This window comes from Erpetoichthys calabaricus, chromosome 9 (genome assembly GCF_900747795.2).
Source record: "Erpetoichthys calabaricus chromosome 9, fErpCal1.3, whole genome shotgun sequence".
Classification (NCBI taxonomy): domain Eukaryota; kingdom Metazoa; phylum Chordata; class Cladistia; order Polypteriformes; family Polypteridae; genus Erpetoichthys; species Erpetoichthys calabaricus.
In genome coordinates, this window is record NC_041402.2 from 93,206,116 (window position 1) to 93,225,294 (window position 19,179).

A 19,179-nucleotide genomic window follows, 5' to 3' on the forward strand; every position below is an offset into this window, starting at 1 on the left:
TTCTACTTACTACGTGTAACACCTTAAATTAACTTACATTAAATGTAATCTGCTAAAAACCTGGGCAATTCTGTTTGCTGTCTAAGTCCCTCTGTAATGACACAGCGGATTCTTGATCAGCTGCCATTTCACCTAGTTTAGTATTATTTTCAAAGTTAACCAGATTGCTATTTATGTTCCTGTCCTGATCATTTACATATACTGAAAGCGGCAGCAGCCGCACCACTGACCCTTGTGGTACACCACTTTTAATATCACCGTGTCTCAATCCCCCTAATGACTAAGTCCCCGACTATAGGGTGGTCACAATACAAATATTTCAAACTTTGATACGATACTAAGTATTGAAATTCAATACCATTTTTAAGACCAAATACAGTAAATTAAGTAACTCAATAAAAACAACATTTAAATAAATTGCAATTCCATATGCATTAAAATCTTTACATTAATGAAAAATTATAGAAATTGTAGTCATTAAATTTTAATACTTCAAGTAGTGCAGTCTTTCATAGAAGGAAAAAGTTCAGTAAACAACAAAAAATAGAGAAGTTTAAATCCAGTCAACAATTTTTGTAAATCGATGAAAACAAAAACTGGTAGTACAATGAAATTTTTCAAATGTCATTAAATGTTAATTGCATAAATAGTATAGAAACCTTTTCTAAACAATACAAAAAATTTTTGAATCAAACATTAAACATTCAAGTGTAAAAGAATATTATAGTAATACGGACTTTTGTAAACAATTGTTCAGAAAATTAACAGACTACTAATGCACTTAAAGGTTTTACATAAATGCTGACAGTGCACCCTGCTTTTTTATATAAATAAACTATGATGTCTTTGCAACTTCCACATTTTTTGCAAAAAGACTAGCATCTCAACATGCTCTTTCATGAGACATGCTTTTGTTGGGCTACAAATGAGCCCTGACTTACTAAATACACGCTATGAAACATATTAAGTATATGAAAACATGAAGGAGTCATGCCACTGTTTACACAAGGAACACTAAAAAGTTGTAGCACCTTGCATTATATAATAAATGTGATGAAGAATAATTTTAAAATTGCATGTAATAAAATAAAAGAGTAACACGCTGTGGAACAACAGTTTAAAAATCGAGGGAACAAAGGTGCTCTAGTTATACAGACTGTTAGCTATTAATGAACAGCATAAAAAAGAAAAAAAAAACAAAAAAAACCAGAATAAAACTGGCCTGCAAGTAACTAACTGTAACTGCATACTCCTGTCTTAATGAGTTAAATGTTTATTAATTTTTATTTTTTTTTTATTTTATTTTTTTATTTAAAGTTTATTTAATATTTAACCTTAAAAAAAATTGACGTTACATTCCTACTTCAAATGCAGCAGATTAAAGTTTTACATTTATTAATATTTCTAAAATTTAGAAATAAGAGTTACCTCTAAAAATTTTTGCATTGACTTGCGTGTTATTCCTTTAAGCAGAACTGGTCAACCCATTAAGTGACAGAGGTGGTGGCCTAGGACAGTGTCTTCCGAGGGGGGCCATATAGGCAAGTTAAGGGGTGCACACCCTGGACACCAAGGGAAACCACTAACCCACCCCCTGCATAGAGCTCCACATTTCCTTCAATGTGCTTGTGTCTGACTGTAAACCACCTATCTATAGCTCTCTGGTCTGAAGTCTCTCCCCTGGCAACATAAGGAGTGCACATTATCTCCCAAAAAGATACCTGGGCTACATCCACCAATATTCTACTACAGAGCAGGCTAGTCACCACCTTCTCAAGTTCAAACAACCCTGAGCTCGAGACGGTGGATCGTCATATATCTTCTGCAACAGTAGGTTTTAAGAAGGCCCAACTCATCCAAGCTATGCTCCAGTTAGCCCAACATTTAACAAGATTTGCATTGCATTGGCCTCTATTAAAATTTGGATTTGGATTAGTTAAGTGCTCAACCCTTTTTTTATTAAAATGTAAATGACTTAACTATTATAACTGAGAAATTAAATATCAGTTTAAAGAACTTGCCGCAGTTATTTAACACCTGCTAGACCCTTATCTCCTATAATACTCCCACACCCTACTGTCTCTTTCTTTGAAGTTTCTAAACTTTACTTTTTCTCTGCTTGCTTACGTCCTCTGCTCACCTCTTATTGCTTTTTTATTTTCAAGCTCTGTCCCTGCGCTCACACTGTTTGTACTTAAAATGTGTTCCTCTCTATTTGTGAGCACTTGTGCACTTGCTAGAGCCAGCACAACTTGATATGAGTCCTGGTAATTCTTTTAACACACTAATTTCTGCTCACCAAAAATGTACTTACTGAATACTCTGCTGCTCCAGTTATTTACTTATTGACTTGATGGTTTCTACTACTGCTTGCCCTTCTCCATGCCCCTCTAATGTTGTGTTTTTCTTATGTTCTTGCTCTCTACTAGGTTCATCTGATTATTCTTTTTACATTTTAATATCCTTTTAAGAAGTAATCATGGCTACTTTTATCTATAAGTCGCTGGGTATTAGTCACTTTTCTGCTGGTTTATGCCTCTGCTTTTGGTATTCTGTGACCTTCCCACACTACAAGTTTGAACAAAAGCATCTTTTCAAACAGCTACCTTGGCTTCAATATGAATGAAAAGGAAAAACAGCAAAAAAAATCCTTCTAAAGGTAAAGCAGCTGTAAAATGTCCTGCATGGCCCCTTACTTGCAACTAACAACAAAATGTTTTGGAGCAAAAGATACATTTTAATTAACTCCCACACAGAAGCAGCACTCAACACTTCTACTTTAACACGCAAGAATGACATCAGTACATCAGTCTCAGTTAATGCTGTCTCCAGCAATATCCCTTAGAGTACAGTAAAGAAATCATTAAGTAATGGAAAATGTATGAAACAGCTATAAATCTGCTTAATGGCTGTCCACAAAAAAATACCGTGGAAGAAGAGGACTAGTGAGGGAGGCCACCAAGAGTCTTGTGCCAACTCTGAAGTAGTCACTTGCTACAATGGCTGATATTGGAAAAACTATGCAGACAACTACTGCCCAAGTGCTTCACCAACTGCAGCTTTATGGGCAAGTATAAAAAAGAGAAAACCACTGTTAAAAAAGCAATGAGAAAAGTGGGAGAAAATTTGTTTTCCAAAATTAAGAATTTGTTGTTGAATGCAAAATAGTTTACTCACAAACTCCATGTAGCCTGATACAGCTTAAGCCGTTTCCAAACCAAGAATGTAGAAAGCTGACAGAGACATGCGCACACAGACTCCAATATAAAACTGCTATAAGAAGTGCATCAAAAAATACTGACTTGAAAGGGTTGAATATTTGGGCAATCAGATATTTTATAATTAATTTAGATCAGTTTGCAGAGATCTGTTTTCATTTTAACATTAAAAAGTATTTTTTCTGTTGATCAATATCAAAAAAACAAACACATATTAAATACAATGTAATTGAACGTTGAATAAATTTACAATGTAAAAACTTCCAAGGGGTGAATACTTTTTAGAGGCACTGTATGCATCTTAGCTAGAGACTGATGTTCAAACCCTCCAGCTGTTTAACAAAGCTAGGCATGTACACCAAGATTCCACAATCAATAGGTATGTATGTACTGGATGCAAATTTTATTAAGAAAGATTATTATTAATACTGACAATACTCTGTTTACAGAACTACTTCTGTTATTGGAAATTCTTTTGGCTTTTGACCATGTATGACTATTTATTGGTCAGTAGGTATTGTAACCTCTTAGCTACCCTTTGTGGCCTTCCCCTCTCTCTTTTCCCTTTCGCTCCCTCTCAGTACGCAGAGCCTTAGTACCTTAAGAGAACCTCTGCATCTTCTTCAGAGGGTGTGAGGTATTCTTACTTCCAGGTCAACTACTATCACTACAGAATTTACCATACCCTGGCTGTGTCCTCCTTCCCACCCTTGTAAGGCAGATTTGCATTGTCTCTGCAAGGGAAGAGTATTTCTTTTTTTCCCATTGCAGGCAATCACATCTAACTGCTTGTGTATATTAGACAAATATAAAAATACAGCATATTTATAAAATTATGATCTCAACCTTCATTATAACCCCTCATAAAACTGCATTACAAAAGTAAATTACAGTATAAACAAGTAAAACAGAGTTGTTACTGACATAACCACTTATATGAAAAATTAATAATTTTAAATAAGTTGTACTAAATAAATGTGTTTGAAAAGATGCAAGCAAAATACATTTTGTAGAGTATATCTTATTTCGGAAAAATAAGGTTTAATACTTGTAAAAATGACTGCAAGAACAGCACTGCAGTACATGACATTTTATATGTGCTCTTTCAATGAAAATATAGTACCCTCTTGTGGTCAGATAATAAAGTGATGCATGACAATGTATTAGAAATAACAGAATAAAAAAAATTAATTTTAAAAAAGAACTAGAACGTTTTGTACTTAAAATATGCTGATAAAAATATCTGGGATATATAACCCTATATTTGTCAGTGGTGCAATCATGATCATTATTAAAAACATAGTCATTACCTTAGCAGTGAAAGTTAAATAAATGTTCATCTCATCAGGCTCATCAGCTTTTCTCTGCTCATAAACAGGGTATGTTCCCAAATTTAAAGGAGAAGTCTAACATTTTTGACATATGTGCATTGCAAGCCTTTTTAAATGTTATTTGAAACCCCCAACACACCCTCTATGCCCAAAACACTTTTATATATTTATCTTGGCTTTTTAGTAAATGCACTAAAATCTCATGTATTTAAAGTTGTACTAATAGTATATACATGTTGGTATAAAATTTTCAAAAACACACTAAGACATCAAAGGATACAAAAGTAATAAAATAAAATGCCATATGCTTTTGGTCTTCAAGGCATGAAGCTGTGTAGAGGCAACCTGACAAGTTTGTCACTTCCAAATGACTTTCCAACATTTAAAGTCATTCAATACTTATTTAATATTATTAAATAAGCATTAATAAATATATATTTATTTTCTACTTTAAAGGTTAAATATGAAAATAATAATTCTAACTGCAACAAGTAAGAAAAATAAATTGTGCCAATATTTAATTTACTAGGAAAACTGCAGCAACAGGAAGAAGTGTTGTGTTTTAATACAGTAATATACACAAAATGGTTTTCCCATTAAATGTTTTTGTTAGTGAAGAAATGGCTAGAAAAGTATCTTAAGCTTATTAAATTTGATCTTCTTTTAAAAACAACAGATATAAAAATAGTTTGAGGTATTCAAACTGACCCTGACAAGTGTTTTATTGAGCCCATACATTAAAAAGGGGAATTCTCCATTTTATAGGCCTGTGCTTTATAGCAAGTGCATTTGGAAGCATCTCTAAAAATTGGTACAGAGAACTAATAAATAAATAAATAAACAAATGGACACAAGCAATAACGATTTAAGATACAAATAAACTGAAATAGTGGAAGTCACAAGTTTGAAAACAGAATAATTTTTGTGCTACACTTAAGAGACATGACAAATTAAAAAAATTACACAAGATGTCTTCTTACACTATATGGTCAAAAGTTCATGGACACCTGACCATCACACCTATACGATCATGATGGCCATCCCATTCCAAAAATATTGCCATTATAATGTAGTTCACCTCCTATCTACAGTTGTAACAGACTCTACTTTTCTGGAAAGGCTTTCCAAAAGGTTTTGGAGCATGTCTATTGGAATTTGTGCCCATTTACCAAAAAATCATTTGCGAGGTCAGGTACTGATGTTGGATAAGAAGACCTAGATTGCAACCAGGGTTCCAATTTATTCTAAAAGTGTTCCGTAGGACTGAGGTCAAGGCTCAGTGCAGGCCACTCAATTTCCTCCACACTAAACCTGTTAAACCATGTTTTTATAGACCTGGCTTTGTAAACAGGGCACAATCATGCTAGAACAGAAAAGCGCCTTCCCCAAACTCTTGCCACAAGCCGTGCACAGTTGGATGAATATAAAGACATTTTAGACATCAGACTGTCAGATAGTGAAGCGTGATTTGTTAGTCCAGAGAACATGTTCATACTGCTTCAGAGTACTGTATAATGGCAGCATGTTTCATACCAATCTAGCTGATGGCACAAAGACCCTAAGCTTGTGTGCTGCTGTTTGGCCACGGAATTCATGAAGCTCCTGACAAAATGCTCTTGTGCTGATGTTACTACCAGAGGCAGCTTGAAACTCTGTTATGAGTGATGCAACTGTGGATACTCGATTTTTACATGCTATGAGCTTCAGCACTTGGCAGATCCACTCTGAGTTTATGTGATCTACTATTTTGTAGCTAAGCTGTTGTTGCTTATAGACACTTCTAACTCACATAAATTGCACTTATAGTTGACTGGGACAAATCTAACAGAGCAAAAATATCATGTATATTGCTTTCAAGGCAGGCGGCGCCACGCAGGCTGCGGCTGCACGGGCTCGTGATAAAAACACGTTCTTTATAGTGATTTAATATCACTCAACATGGAAATTCAGACATATACTCGTCTAAACCTTCTGTCATTGGTTATGGAACAGGATAAAGGACTAGTAAATCCAAATACCATGGTTCTACTGAAAGAATTTGGACTGCTGCGGACAAGCGGTGAGGCCAGTCTATCACCCATATTATCTACCTGTGCTATCCGCGCCTCGAGAACAAGACAGCGGCGGTGTACGCGTAAACAAAAGCGAGGTGTCCGCGGTGGGCTCAGCGTTAAGGCTAAAGCTAATCCATGCAGAACGCCACTACCATCGATATTGGTGGCAAATATCCGCTCACTGGAGAATAAATTGGACTACATTCGGTTGGATTTAACATCGAAGCGGGAGATTAAGGATTGCTGTGCTTTTGTCTTTATGGAGTCCTGGCTCACCGACTCCACAACCGACACTGCTATTAGCCTGGAGGGGCTAACGATTCATCGGGCAGACAGGAGCAGCAGTCTCAGCGGCAAAACACGGGGCGGAGGTATCATCGTCTACATAAACAACAGATGGTGTGTTGACTCAAAAATAATCCACACATGTTGCTCTCCGGACACTGAGTTTTTGGTAGTTAAATAACGGCCTTTTTATTTGCCACGGGAATTTTCCGTTGTACTTATAGTAGCTGTTTATATTCCCCCTGACGCTGACACCAAGGCAGCCATTGACACACTCTGCCACTATATCAACGATTTGCAAACCACACATCCAGAGGGAGTAGTCATCGTTGCTGGGGATTTTAACCAGGCAAACATGAAGAGAGGTTTACCCAATTTTTACCAACATGTGGATTTTGCAACTCGAGGAACCAATATATTGGATCATGTCTACACCAACATTAAAGGAGCATTCAAAGCATCCCCACGTCCCCATCTTGGCTCATCAGACCACATCTCTATTATGCTAATCCCAGCATATAGACCTGTGCTCATCAGATCAAAACCATCACTCAAACAGGTGAGAGTTTGGCCAGGAGAAGCCATGAATGCACTACAGGAATGTTTTGAATGCACTGACTAGTCTGTGTTCAGTGAGGCAGCTACCACAGATCAAAGGATAGACATAAATGAATATGCAGAGGCTGTGTTTGGCTACATAAATAAGTGCATGAAGGATGTCTGCGTCACCAAAAACATCATTGTCAGGGCAAACGATAAACCGTGGGTGACTGCTGAGGTGCGAGTTTTGCTGAAAGTGAGAAACTGTGCTTTTAAATCTGGAGATATAGCTGCCCTTAGAACAGCAAGAGCCAACCTAAATAAAGCTATTAGAAGAGCTACAAGGGCTCATGGAAAGAAAATAGAGAGTCATTTTCAAGATCACAGGAACAGCAGAAGATTGTGGCAGGGGATTAAATCTGTGACAGATTACAAAACAGTTTCTTACCCCTGTGATGATAGCTTCAACTTTCTGAATCACCTAAATAAGTACTTTGGACGGTTTGAAGCATTGAATGATACATCACCAGTGAAGGCCACCCCTCATCCTGATGAGAAGGCACTGTGTCTGGAACCGGATGATGTTCTACGGACTTTGAGGAGAATTAATCCAAGGAAAGCTGCGGGACCAGACCAGATACCAGGTTGTGTACTCAAAGGATGTGCGGAGCAGCTGACACATGTCCTTACGGATATATTTAACATCTCTCTGTGTCAAGCTGTTGTGCCATCTTGCTTTAAAACCTCAGAAATCATCCCAGTTCCGAAAAAACCCACAGTCACAACCATGAATGACTATCGCCCTGTAGCCTTAACATCAATAGTGATGAAATGTTTCGAGAGGCTGATCAAGGACCACATTACTTCTGTCCTACCCTCCTCTTTTGACCCACTCCAATTCGTCTACCGCTCCAACCGTGCCACAGAGGATGCCATATCTATTGCACTCCATTTTTCATTGGAACATCTGCAGAATAGAGACGCTATGGTCCGCATGCTGTTTGTTGATTTTAGTTCGGCTTTTAATACCATCATCCCTCAGAATTTGATCAGCAAACTGGGCCCATTGGGACTGGGCATACCTCTGCAAAACTGGATATTGGACTTTCTAATGGATAGGCCACAGTACGTACGGGTAGGAAAAAATAAATCAGATACCATCTCCTTGAGCACAGGTTCTCCACAGGGGTGTGTTCTAAGTCCCCTCCTCTTCACGCTCATGACCCACGATTGTTGTGCCAAGTTCAGCACAAACCAAATTATTAAGTATGCGGACGACACAACAGTGGTGGGTCTCATTCGAGGTGACGGGGAGGGGGATTACAGAGAGGAGGTGAAGTCATTTGTGGAATGGTGTGATAAAAAACAATCTGATACTGAATGTCGAAAAAAACAAAAGAACTGGTGATCGACTTCAGGAAGAAATAGCTGATACACATCCCGGTCTACATTAAGAACACTGCTGTGGAAATTGTGCAGTCTACTAAGTTCCTGGGAGTTAATGTGACGAACAACCTCACCTGGTCCCTGCACACCTCCTCCGTCATCAAGAAAGCTCACCAGCGCTTGATCTTTCTGCGGAGGCTAAAGAGGGCCCATCTCAGTAAGTCAGTCCTCACCACTTTTTACAGAGGGACCATAGAGAGCGTGCTAACCAGCAGCAGCTCTCTGTGGCAGGAGAGCTGCAGCGCTTCGGACTGGAAAGCACTGAGGAAAGTGGTGAGGGCTGCGGAGAGGATCATTGGAGCCCCGTTGCCAAATGTACAAGATTTGGCAAAACAACGCTGTCTGGCCAGAGCTGTGCGGATTTCTAGAGACCCTACTTATCCTGCCTCTGAACTCTTTTCCCTCATGCCCTCAAGCAGAAGGTACCGCAGCCTGAAATGTAGAACTACCAGGTTTAAAAACATTTTTTTTCCTACTGCCGTTCGTCTTTTAAATGAAGCATTTTATTGTAGGCTGATTTTAACTATGTGTTTTTATTAATGTCTTGTGCATTGTATTTTCGTTCTGCAGCACATCTTGGATGTTCTGCTGAATGACAAATAAAATTGAATTGAATTGAATTGAATGTACTGACTTGTGGAAAAGATAGCATTGTGGAAAACTCTGGGAAGGTTTAAAATCATGGAGCTCGTTAGTACAACCCATTCTACTGCCAATGTTTGTCAATGTAGTGTGAGAGACGGCTGAGACGCCTCTGCAATAGAAGGACAGGGGGAGACAGTGTGCACAGGGCATTACTTCCCCCAGATCCCTAGATGGCAGCCCCCATTGCAGAGGTGCTGTGCATTCCCACAGGGCATCATGGGACTTGGGGGTTTGCCAACTCAGTCCTGTTGGTTTCCATTGGAGTTGACTGGAGAGCCCTACTTCGTGGGGCTTCTGCCTTACTTGGAAGTGCTTTCAGACAATGCTTAAGGGACACAGAAGTACTCCTGGGTGTTACATAAAAGGAGCCATTTGCCTCAACTCCGAGAGCCAGAGTTGGGAGGAAGGAGGAGGCAGCAACTGAGAGAGAGAGAGAAGACAAAAGTATTGCTGTGTGCTTGCTGTTGTGCTTACCAATATTTGTAGCCGTGGTGGGAAATTCTTGGGGAAGAGTTTTCCAGAATAAAAACTCTTTGTGCTTTTACACTTGTGTTGGGTGTTTGCAGAGCTGGAATGCCCTCTGCTGGCCAAAGGAGACTACATGGTTAGGTGCTAGATTTCATGCTTCTGTTAACAATGAGTGTGGCTGAAACATCAGAACTCAAGTATGTGGGTTGTCCACATACTGTTGGCCATATAGTGTACTTATCCTTGTTACTGTTGGCATATAGAGTTAACAACAATGATGTATAGGAAATGTACTCCTTCCTCACTCACCTCAACAGCAGCACAGGTTTTTTCAAATTCTGGATCAGTAGAACCCCTTGTAGTGAACTCATCAACCCAGGCTTCTAAAGATGACTAGAAAGAGATTTAAAAAAATATCATAGTAATGTTAAGGAATAATCAATGACAAAGCAAAGGAATCAGAGAGAGAGAGAGAGAGAAGGGGAACTGCGGTGTCTTATACTGAACCTGAACATTCATGGTCCCTTAATCCCTGCTTATTAATTCTCTACATATGCCTGTACTCTGTTTCCTCAAGGGTCCTACCTCATTAGTCTGAGCTGCCCAGCACTCTCCCTGCACAGCTTGGCGCACTTCATTGTTCTCTATTGTCACATCGCCATCTCCGATCTGTCTAATGAACTTGAGGAACTACAAAATGAAATTGAATTAAAATTATTGTCTGTGTAGTAGTGGTGGATGCCTGTAAAATCTGGAATACTCAAGGTGGAAAATTTTTACTTTCTGAATAAAATGAGAAAGTTAAAACATTTCTCAGACTGGCCTCAGTTTACTTTGTTATCCAGGAACCACAAACACATAACTAGAAATGCTCTTTAACTGTCTGACAGTTCAGCTTGTACTGATGCTGTACATATTAAAAAAGTAGGACAGGTCTATATATACACATATATACATATACGCATACACACAACTCAATTGTTTTTGTGTTGAAAGGTGGCAAAATTAGAGAAACTGCATTAATCACCACAAAAAAACAGATATATTGAAAAACCAAAATATGGAAAATCCTAATTGGGAAGAAAAAAAAAACCACAGAAATTTAAGTAAAGAAATAGAGTAATCCTGAGAATCCATCCACAATCTAAAGCTGTGATTTTCACTACAGGACTAAGAACATGGAGCACATTAAACAGGTGCAATGCAGGATCTTTCCTGGACTGGATGATAGTCATATCATAGGATAAATCCCCTCACAAAAACACACTTCCTCTTTGACTAATTTCAAGTAACTAATTATCATAACATGCATGTTATGCTGTGAAACGAGGAGTTACTAAGTAAATTAAATATTTATAACACATCAGCATTTAAATCAAAGATTTTTGTAAAATGAAATGGTTAATTCTGTAGTTTTGAAGGTGAAGTTATTTTTGCACTATGATAGCTTCAACCTATTGGCCTCAGAAACCTGATGTTAACTGAGGCTCTGTTTATAAATTTATAAAGTCTTTCCCACCGTCTTACAATTATGAATAAAAATGTGTCAACTTCAAAGTCAAGAATGTTCTGGTGTGTTAATTGAAACACTGTATATGTATCTATACAGTGGGGGAAATACATATTTGATCCCCTGCTGAATTTATAATATTGCTCACTTACAAAAAAATGGTCTCCAATTTTTATGGTAGTTTCATTTCAATGATGAGAGACAGAATATCAACCATAAATTAAAAAACACCACATTACATAAAAATTATACATTGGTTTGCATTTCATTGAGAGAAACAAATATTTGATCCTCTACAACCCATCCAGAATTCTGGTTCCCACAGATTGGCTGTGTGCCCATGTGATTACACTCAATTAATCAATCAATTACAGATACTCATGATCTCAACTCCAGGGACTGAGATATTTGTGCATACAGTAAGTCTGTGAAAATAAAGAAATGTTCTGTGTTCTCATCTGGTCTCTACGACTGCCTTATTTGAAGATGGAGTAAAGTTTTTTCCACAACATAAATTTTGTGACCCCAACAAGATTAGAAAAAAGGCTATGCAGCTCCAGAGGACAAGACAAATATCCAGGAAATTGGCACAAAGTGACGTTGTACAAGGTAAGTGATTTTTCGCTATGAAATTGTTTATTGTCAGTTTCACAGGGGTTTTATCCTGCCAAAAGAGATGCTGTAGTTAACAAAATTTTTCTCAATAAAACAAAAGGGCAGGATATAATAGAAAATGTAAATGTGGAAATGTTACTTTTTGTAAATGTTAGTGTTCTAAGTGGATTGGTTTAAGTACTTTGGTGAAGTGATTGCCTGTTTTACATGTATTAAACCAATAACCAAATTGTTCAGAAAACGTGTAAGTTCATATTATCTGTATTACGTTTGTATATTCATTCTGGGCAGGATAGTGGTGCAGTGGTAGCACTGCTGCCTCACAGTAAGGAGTAAGTGACCCAGTAAGTTTGTTACCCAGACCCTCCCTATGTAGAGTTTGCATGTTCTCCCTGTGTCTGTGCAAGTTTCCTCCCACAGTTCAAAGACTGTTCAAATGTTTGGTGTATTCGTCCTTCAACGGATGAGCACCCTGTCCAGGGTTTACTCCTGCCTTGCACCCTAAGGCAGCTGGGATAGGCTCCGGCACACACAACAACCACCCTGGTTTGCAGTAAGCGGGTTAGAAAAATTACATGACTTGTTCATTCTCTTAATATATATTTTGTAATAAATTTGTTAATGTGACCCTGATACTGTGTCTTCATATTAGTTAATATAAAAACAGACTAACCCATTAATATTAGCAATTCTAAAACACTATGATTTGAAAACAAATTCCTAATCTCTTTAAAAAATACTCAGTATCGGTATCAGAAATCTGATACATAAAATACTTGAACTGGTATCGATTTCAAAAATAGTGGTATTATCCATCCCTACTATTAACACCCTGTAATGAGGGTATTGACTATTTAGACACATATAATAAACAGATCTAGAGTGAGCTGTGAAGTTACACAAGTGAGAAAGAGTGAGAGAGACTGCATCTGAAAATAATGAAAGATGAAAATGCTGCTGAAAGGTGTAAAAATTCAACTTTAGTTGTTTTACAGGGCAACATATTTGAGGAAAAATGTTGTGTGTGATTAAACTTGTTAAAAGAATGCTTAGTGTGTTTGAATATATATTATTAAGAAATGACATGTGAATGGGACTTTTGTCTGAAATATACTAGTGATAAACTGATTGTTCAAGCGTTTGCTGAATATATATATACAGTTCACACAAAATTAGAAATGTCCGATATAAATTTCCAGAGCTCTGAATCAATTTGGGTTAAAATATTTTTGAATAAGTGTAATATTTGGTATAATGAAAACATCTCCACTTTTGCTTACAAAAATGTTCATAAATGTGCAAAACATCTTTCCTTCAAACCCTGACTAAGCTTTAAGAAAAAATGTTCTTTTGAAAATTATAAAATACAAAGGAGACCATTTCTTTAACGAATAAAAATGCTACTGGAGTGTGTTTGTGTGCGAGTTTGAGTACACTGTGATGCTTTTGGGAAGTGCAGAATGTGTATTGTGCAAAGATAATACTAATTATGTGTGTCACCTGATTAATTAAATAGGATCCAAAAGTAAAGGACAGTTCAAGTGCATACATAGGATATTGATATTGTTTTAAACAGTTTGAACATGAGTCATTAGGTAATTTAAGAACTACTGGGGGGGGGGGGGGTGGTATGGTGGCACAGTGAATAGCACTGCTGCCTGGCAATACAAAATGAAGGTTCAAGCTTGGATGTTTTCTGTGTAGAGTTTGTATGTTCTCCCTTTATCTGTGTAGTTTTTCCTGTGACTGCTAACTTACTGTGGTTTCTTGCAAAATCATTACCTAGTTGTTAGATTTGTTCCTTTTTCCTGCTAACCCAGTTTGCCAGCGGAGTCTCCTTGACCCGGAGGCCAGTGGCGTGTGGAGATGAGCTGGATTGTATTGCATTTCATTAGGTTTTTGGAGTTTATTTCTTTGTTTCTTTTTGTGCACCAATTTGTTTCTTAACACAATGTGAAAATAAATACGTCTTATCATGCAGAGAATTAATGTAAAGTAAATGTAAGCATGAGAGACAATGTGTGTGTAAATGCTACAAAAAATAAAACTTGATTGAGTTTAAGTATGTTAAAGACGGTTTAAGTGACTGAGTATGTTATGCTGTATGTGAAAGATCTCTGTGACTGAAATATGCTGCTCAAAAAAATAAAAGGAACACTTTTTAATCAGAGTATAGCATCAAGTTAATGAAACTTCTGGGATATTGATCTGGTCAGTTAAGTAGCAGAGGGGATTGTTAATCAGTTTCAGCTGCTTTAGTGTTAATGGAATTAACAACAGAAGCACTAGAGGAGCAACAGTGAGACAATCCCCAGAACAGGAATGGTTTAACAGGTGGAGGCCACTGACATTTTTTCCCTCCTCATCTTCTCACTGTTTTTTTCACTAGTTTTACATTTGACTACGGTCAGTGTCACTACTGGTAGCATGAGGTGATACCTGAACCCTATAGATGTTGCACAGGTTGTCCAACTTCTCCAGGATGGCACATCAATCAATACATGCCATTGCCAGAAGGTTTGCTGTGTCTCCCAGCATAGTCTCAAGGGCATGGAGGAGATTCCAGGAGACAAGTAGTTACTCTAGGAGAGCTGTCCAGGGCTGCAGAAGGTTCTTAACCCATCAGTGGGACCAGTATCTGCTCCTTTGGGCAAGGAGGAAAAGGATGAGCACTGCCAGAGCCCTACAAAATGACCTCCAGCAGGCAGGTCACTGATGTGAATGTCTCTGACCAAACAATCAGAAGCAGACTTCACAAGGGTGGCCCGACGTCTTCTAGTGGGCCCTGTGCTCACTGCCCGGCACCGTGGAGCTCGACTGGCATTTGCCATAGAATACCAGAATTGGTATGTCCACTACTGGTGCCCTGTGCTTTTCACAGATGAGATCAGTTTCACCCTGAGCACATGTGACAGATGTGGAAGGGTCTGGAGAAGCCGTGGAGAACGTTATCCTGCCTGTAACATCGTTCAGCATGACCAGTTTGGTGGTAGGTCAGTGACGGTCTGACGGAGGTATATCCATGGAGGGACGCACAGACCTCTACTGGCTAGACAACGGAACCTTGACTGCCATTAGGTATCAGGATGAAATCCTTGGACCCATTGTCAGACCCTATGTTGGTGCAGTGGGTCCTGGGTTCCTCCTGCTGCATGACAATGCCTGGTCTCATATAGCGAGAGTATGCAGGCAGTTTCAGGTGGATGAACGAAGTGATACCATTGGCTGGCACCCACGCTTGCCTGACCTAAATCCAACAGAACACCTCTGGGACATTGTTTCGGTCCATCCGACGCTGCCAGGTTGCACCTCAGACTGTCCAGGAGCTCAGTGATGCCCTGGTCCAGATCTGGGAGGAGATCCCCCAGGACACCATCCGTCGACTCATTAGGAGCATGCCACAATGTTGTCAGGCATGCATACAAGCATGTCAGGGCCATAGAAACTACTGAGTACGATCCTGAGTTGCTGCAATGCAATTTTGTCAAAATGGGCCTGCCGCATCATCTTTTCACTTTGATTTTCATTCCCAAACAACGATGTGGCATCCTTTCATTCCTAACACATTACCTAGTCCATATTAGTATAGTTGTCCAGAATGATTATTTTCCCCCCATTGAGATGTGATATGTTTTCAGTATTCCTTTTTTTGAGCAGTTTACATTTGAAAAGAAGTTTAAGAGAGTCTGAGAATATGTTTGGATAATGTGTGAAAATATGTGGTGGTGTTTGAAAGGATGAAGCAGTTCATAAGGATGCATAAAACTGGGAACATGTACAGTAAAACCTTGGATTGCGAGTAACTTGGTTTGTGAGGGTTTTGCAAGACGAGCTAAAATTTTTAATACATTTTAACTTGATAAACGAGCGAGGTCTTGCTATACGAGTAGTAAGTCTACACTTTGTCCTGCAAGTGTCATGTGATCACAACTGAGCTGATGGTTGTTCTCTCTCTCTGGCTGTGGGATTGTGGGCAATTGTCTCCCATGCTCTGTCTCAGTCGACGTGCCTCACTCATATAGTCAACATCCATGCGCACATATACTGTTTACTATAGCATTGTGACCACGTGTGTGCTGTGACGTGTGAGTCCCTGTCTTGCACCCCAAAACACGAAGCGGAGTCTCAGTACTTTAGCAAAACCAGGTTTTAGGTTATCTATTGTAGCGGGATCTAAAACTCTCCTATACACAGACACAGCAATCAGTAAGGGTCGGGCCAAGTTAATGGCCAAGTAATTCTGTGCCCTTGCATTTATAATGTTCCGTGCATCACCCATGGATGGCAGGCGTTTATAGCATGACCGCAATCTTTTTGGATTCGCTTCTGTGGCGAACTGCAACAGCGCTGGGAGCCTTGCGGTTGCTTTGGGACGCTCTGCTGCGTGTTGTCCTGTTGGGGTGAATCCCAAAAGAGTTTAGAAACCTTACATTGCGTAAAGTATTTTTTTTATTTTGTGTCCAAGTGTAGTGACTCTTCAGACAAATGCAACTGTCACCTGATAGGTTCCTTGTTAAAGTCACATAAAAAGAAAAAAAGATTCCAGTGAGCCGACAGATAGCTGTGATTCCGTTAGAGTGAAAGTCGTCCTACACAATAACCCTCCTCCTCCTCTCCTCTCCTCTCCCTCACACCAGCCACGATTCTTTTCAAAGGCAAAGTGCAGGTTAATTTGTTTTATGTATTTTTACTTTATATTTTGTATTACTCATTTTCATATGAATATGTTTGGGTTGTGGAACGAATCATCTGAGTTTCCATTATTTCTTATGGAGAAATTCCCTTTGATATACGAGTGTTTTGAATTAAAAGCACGTTTCCGGAACGAATTATGCTCAGAAACCAAGGCACCACTGTATATGTTTGAATTAAAAGAGCCCTGAATTCAAACTGAAAATGATATGATTGGGTGCAATGAAAAAGTCTCCAGATTTGGTATAATGTGTGTACCATCTTCCTTTTGAGTACTGGCCATGCTTTACATGGAAGGTAGTTCTTTTAGTAATTTAAAGTAAAAGGAAACATTCTGTAAGATAGCAAGGACGTTGGTGATAAGCATTTGCCTCCAGTCCAGGTATTGTTCCATCCTAAGATATGCTGTATCAATAAGTGTAGTGTATAAATAATGCAAGAGAAAACTTTATCTAAAGTTGACTGCGCCTTTTCTACAGACCCAACACTCAATGTTGTTAAGCATAAATAAATTGTATATATTAGAATATTTTCTTGTTAGTTTAAATAACTGTAATGTTTCAGTGACAAAAAAAGAGCAGAACCTCCAATCTCAATATGAAATAGCATAATACACTAACTACTCTAAAGGCATTTTAAATACAAAGAAGAGTTTAAATTGTAAGGCATTGGATGCATGTAATATATTGATTTCTTATACCATCCACTCCTTGGGTTATAACTAATTTGTATACTTTAAATGTGAAATAGAACAGAATGTTATTGTTTGCATGACTACATAGCTGATGGAAGATTTATTTGTATTTTCCATAATTTGTTCTAATGAAACTTTCCACACACTTTGCTAAAATTCTAAAGCCTAAGTTAGAAATGCATGTGTTAATTTGATTAGTAGTTAAATACTTGCTTAACTCTTTCAGAACGGATTTCGACATGAACAATTGAGGGTGGAGATCAACATTAGTTAACATTCACGGGTAGGGGGCAATAACCAGCTGTAAACATCAACAAAGCCTGTTACATTAAAGTTTGACTCTCTTCGCTAGGTGGCAAGTTGGCCTTGTTGATTTGACCTAGATTCCCTGAGCTAACCTTAGTATCAAAGAGCAAACAACTGCAAAAATGGTATCAACATCTGGAGTGAGAGCAAAGCGAATGCGCAAAGCAAAACACTCAGCAGGTGTCATTTTGGGTATCATTGCTGGATCGGATCCTGATTCTGATAACAGGAATCTGGAGATTGAGATTGACAAGGGAAGCAATGTACTGGCATCAGATGACTGCTCCCCAGTTGATCGGCCCATAGTTGATTGCGGCGCTGAACACGATTGTGTAGCTGATGTGTCTACTGCAGCTGCGCCTGGCAGAACTTCACAAGATAACACGCCGTGCTAGTGAACACAACGAGTTACCAGCCGATCAAGTACTTCAGGCTTTTTTTTCCCCAGAGGATGCCTTTTATGATGTGAATTTCCCATTGGGATTAATAAAGTATCTATCTATCTATCTATCTATCTATCTATCTATCTATCTATCTATCTATCTATCTATCTATCTATCTATCTATCTATCTATCTATCTATCTATCTATCTATCTATCTATCTATCTATCTATCTATCTATCTATCTATCTAAGTTCATGAGTGACAAGATAAATAGGTACACTGAACAATTGTTTGATTTCCCAGCTCGTTACTCAAAGTGGAAGCTCATAAGCAAAGATGACATGAAGGACTATATGGCACTGCCGATCGAGATGGGATTGGACTAGTGCTATAACTACAGGGAGCACTGGTCTACACATGTGCTGTATCCTGGTGGTTTTGGAAAAGTAATGCCACATGACATTTATGTGATTCTGCAAAGTTTCATTCACTTTTGCGACAAAGAGAAGCACGTCCCAAGGGGAGTGCCCGTGTATACACCCTGCATAAAATTCAGCCACTGCTAGACCTTACTGTGCTGATGTACAAACAAGTTTATCAGCCTGGCCATGATCCAAGTGTGGACGAGTCCATGATCAAGGACAAGGGGCGCCTGTTTTTCCTTCAGCATATGCTGGACAAACTGACAATGTATGGCATAAAGCAGGCCTATTCAAATGGCAGCCTGCTTGCCACATGTGGCCCAGAAGCAACCTCTGAGTGGCTCAGCCCGTGGTCCTGCCAGGGCTCTGGACTGCAGGTAAAATGGTCTTAAATGCAGCTAAAAGCACTCTTTGGTGATTATCATTTCTATTTAGTTCAACAATGGCAAATGAAATCATCGAAACTTTAATTATATTGTAACAGATGCAAAAGTCCATTTTTTTATTGTTAAGCAGATGTGCTGTTAACATATGTGTCAGTTCAGGGTCCTCCTTGCAAATCCCTGAG

At 38.7% G+C, this 19,179-nt stretch overlaps 1 protein-coding gene across 3 annotated transcripts in view; it reads right to left on the reverse strand.

Annotated features, from left to right (window-relative positions):
* The window catches only part of pex5 (peroxisomal biogenesis factor 5), an 89,811-nt gene that overhangs the window by 24,890 nt on the left and 45,742 nt on the right, over positions 1–19,179 (reverse strand). For 2 of the 3 annotated variants that reach the window (XM_028809928.2, XM_051932126.1), the window contains 2 exons: positions 10,573–10,677; positions 10,297–10,380 (listed from right to left, as the gene is read on the reverse strand). In XM_028809928.2, coding sequence (XP_028665761.1) covers positions 10,297–10,380; positions 10,573–10,677 — 189 coding nt within the window. The remainder of the gene's footprint in view (positions 1–10,296; positions 10,381–10,572; positions 10,678–19,179) is intronic. The other variant, XM_028809929.2, reaches the window with a different exon arrangement.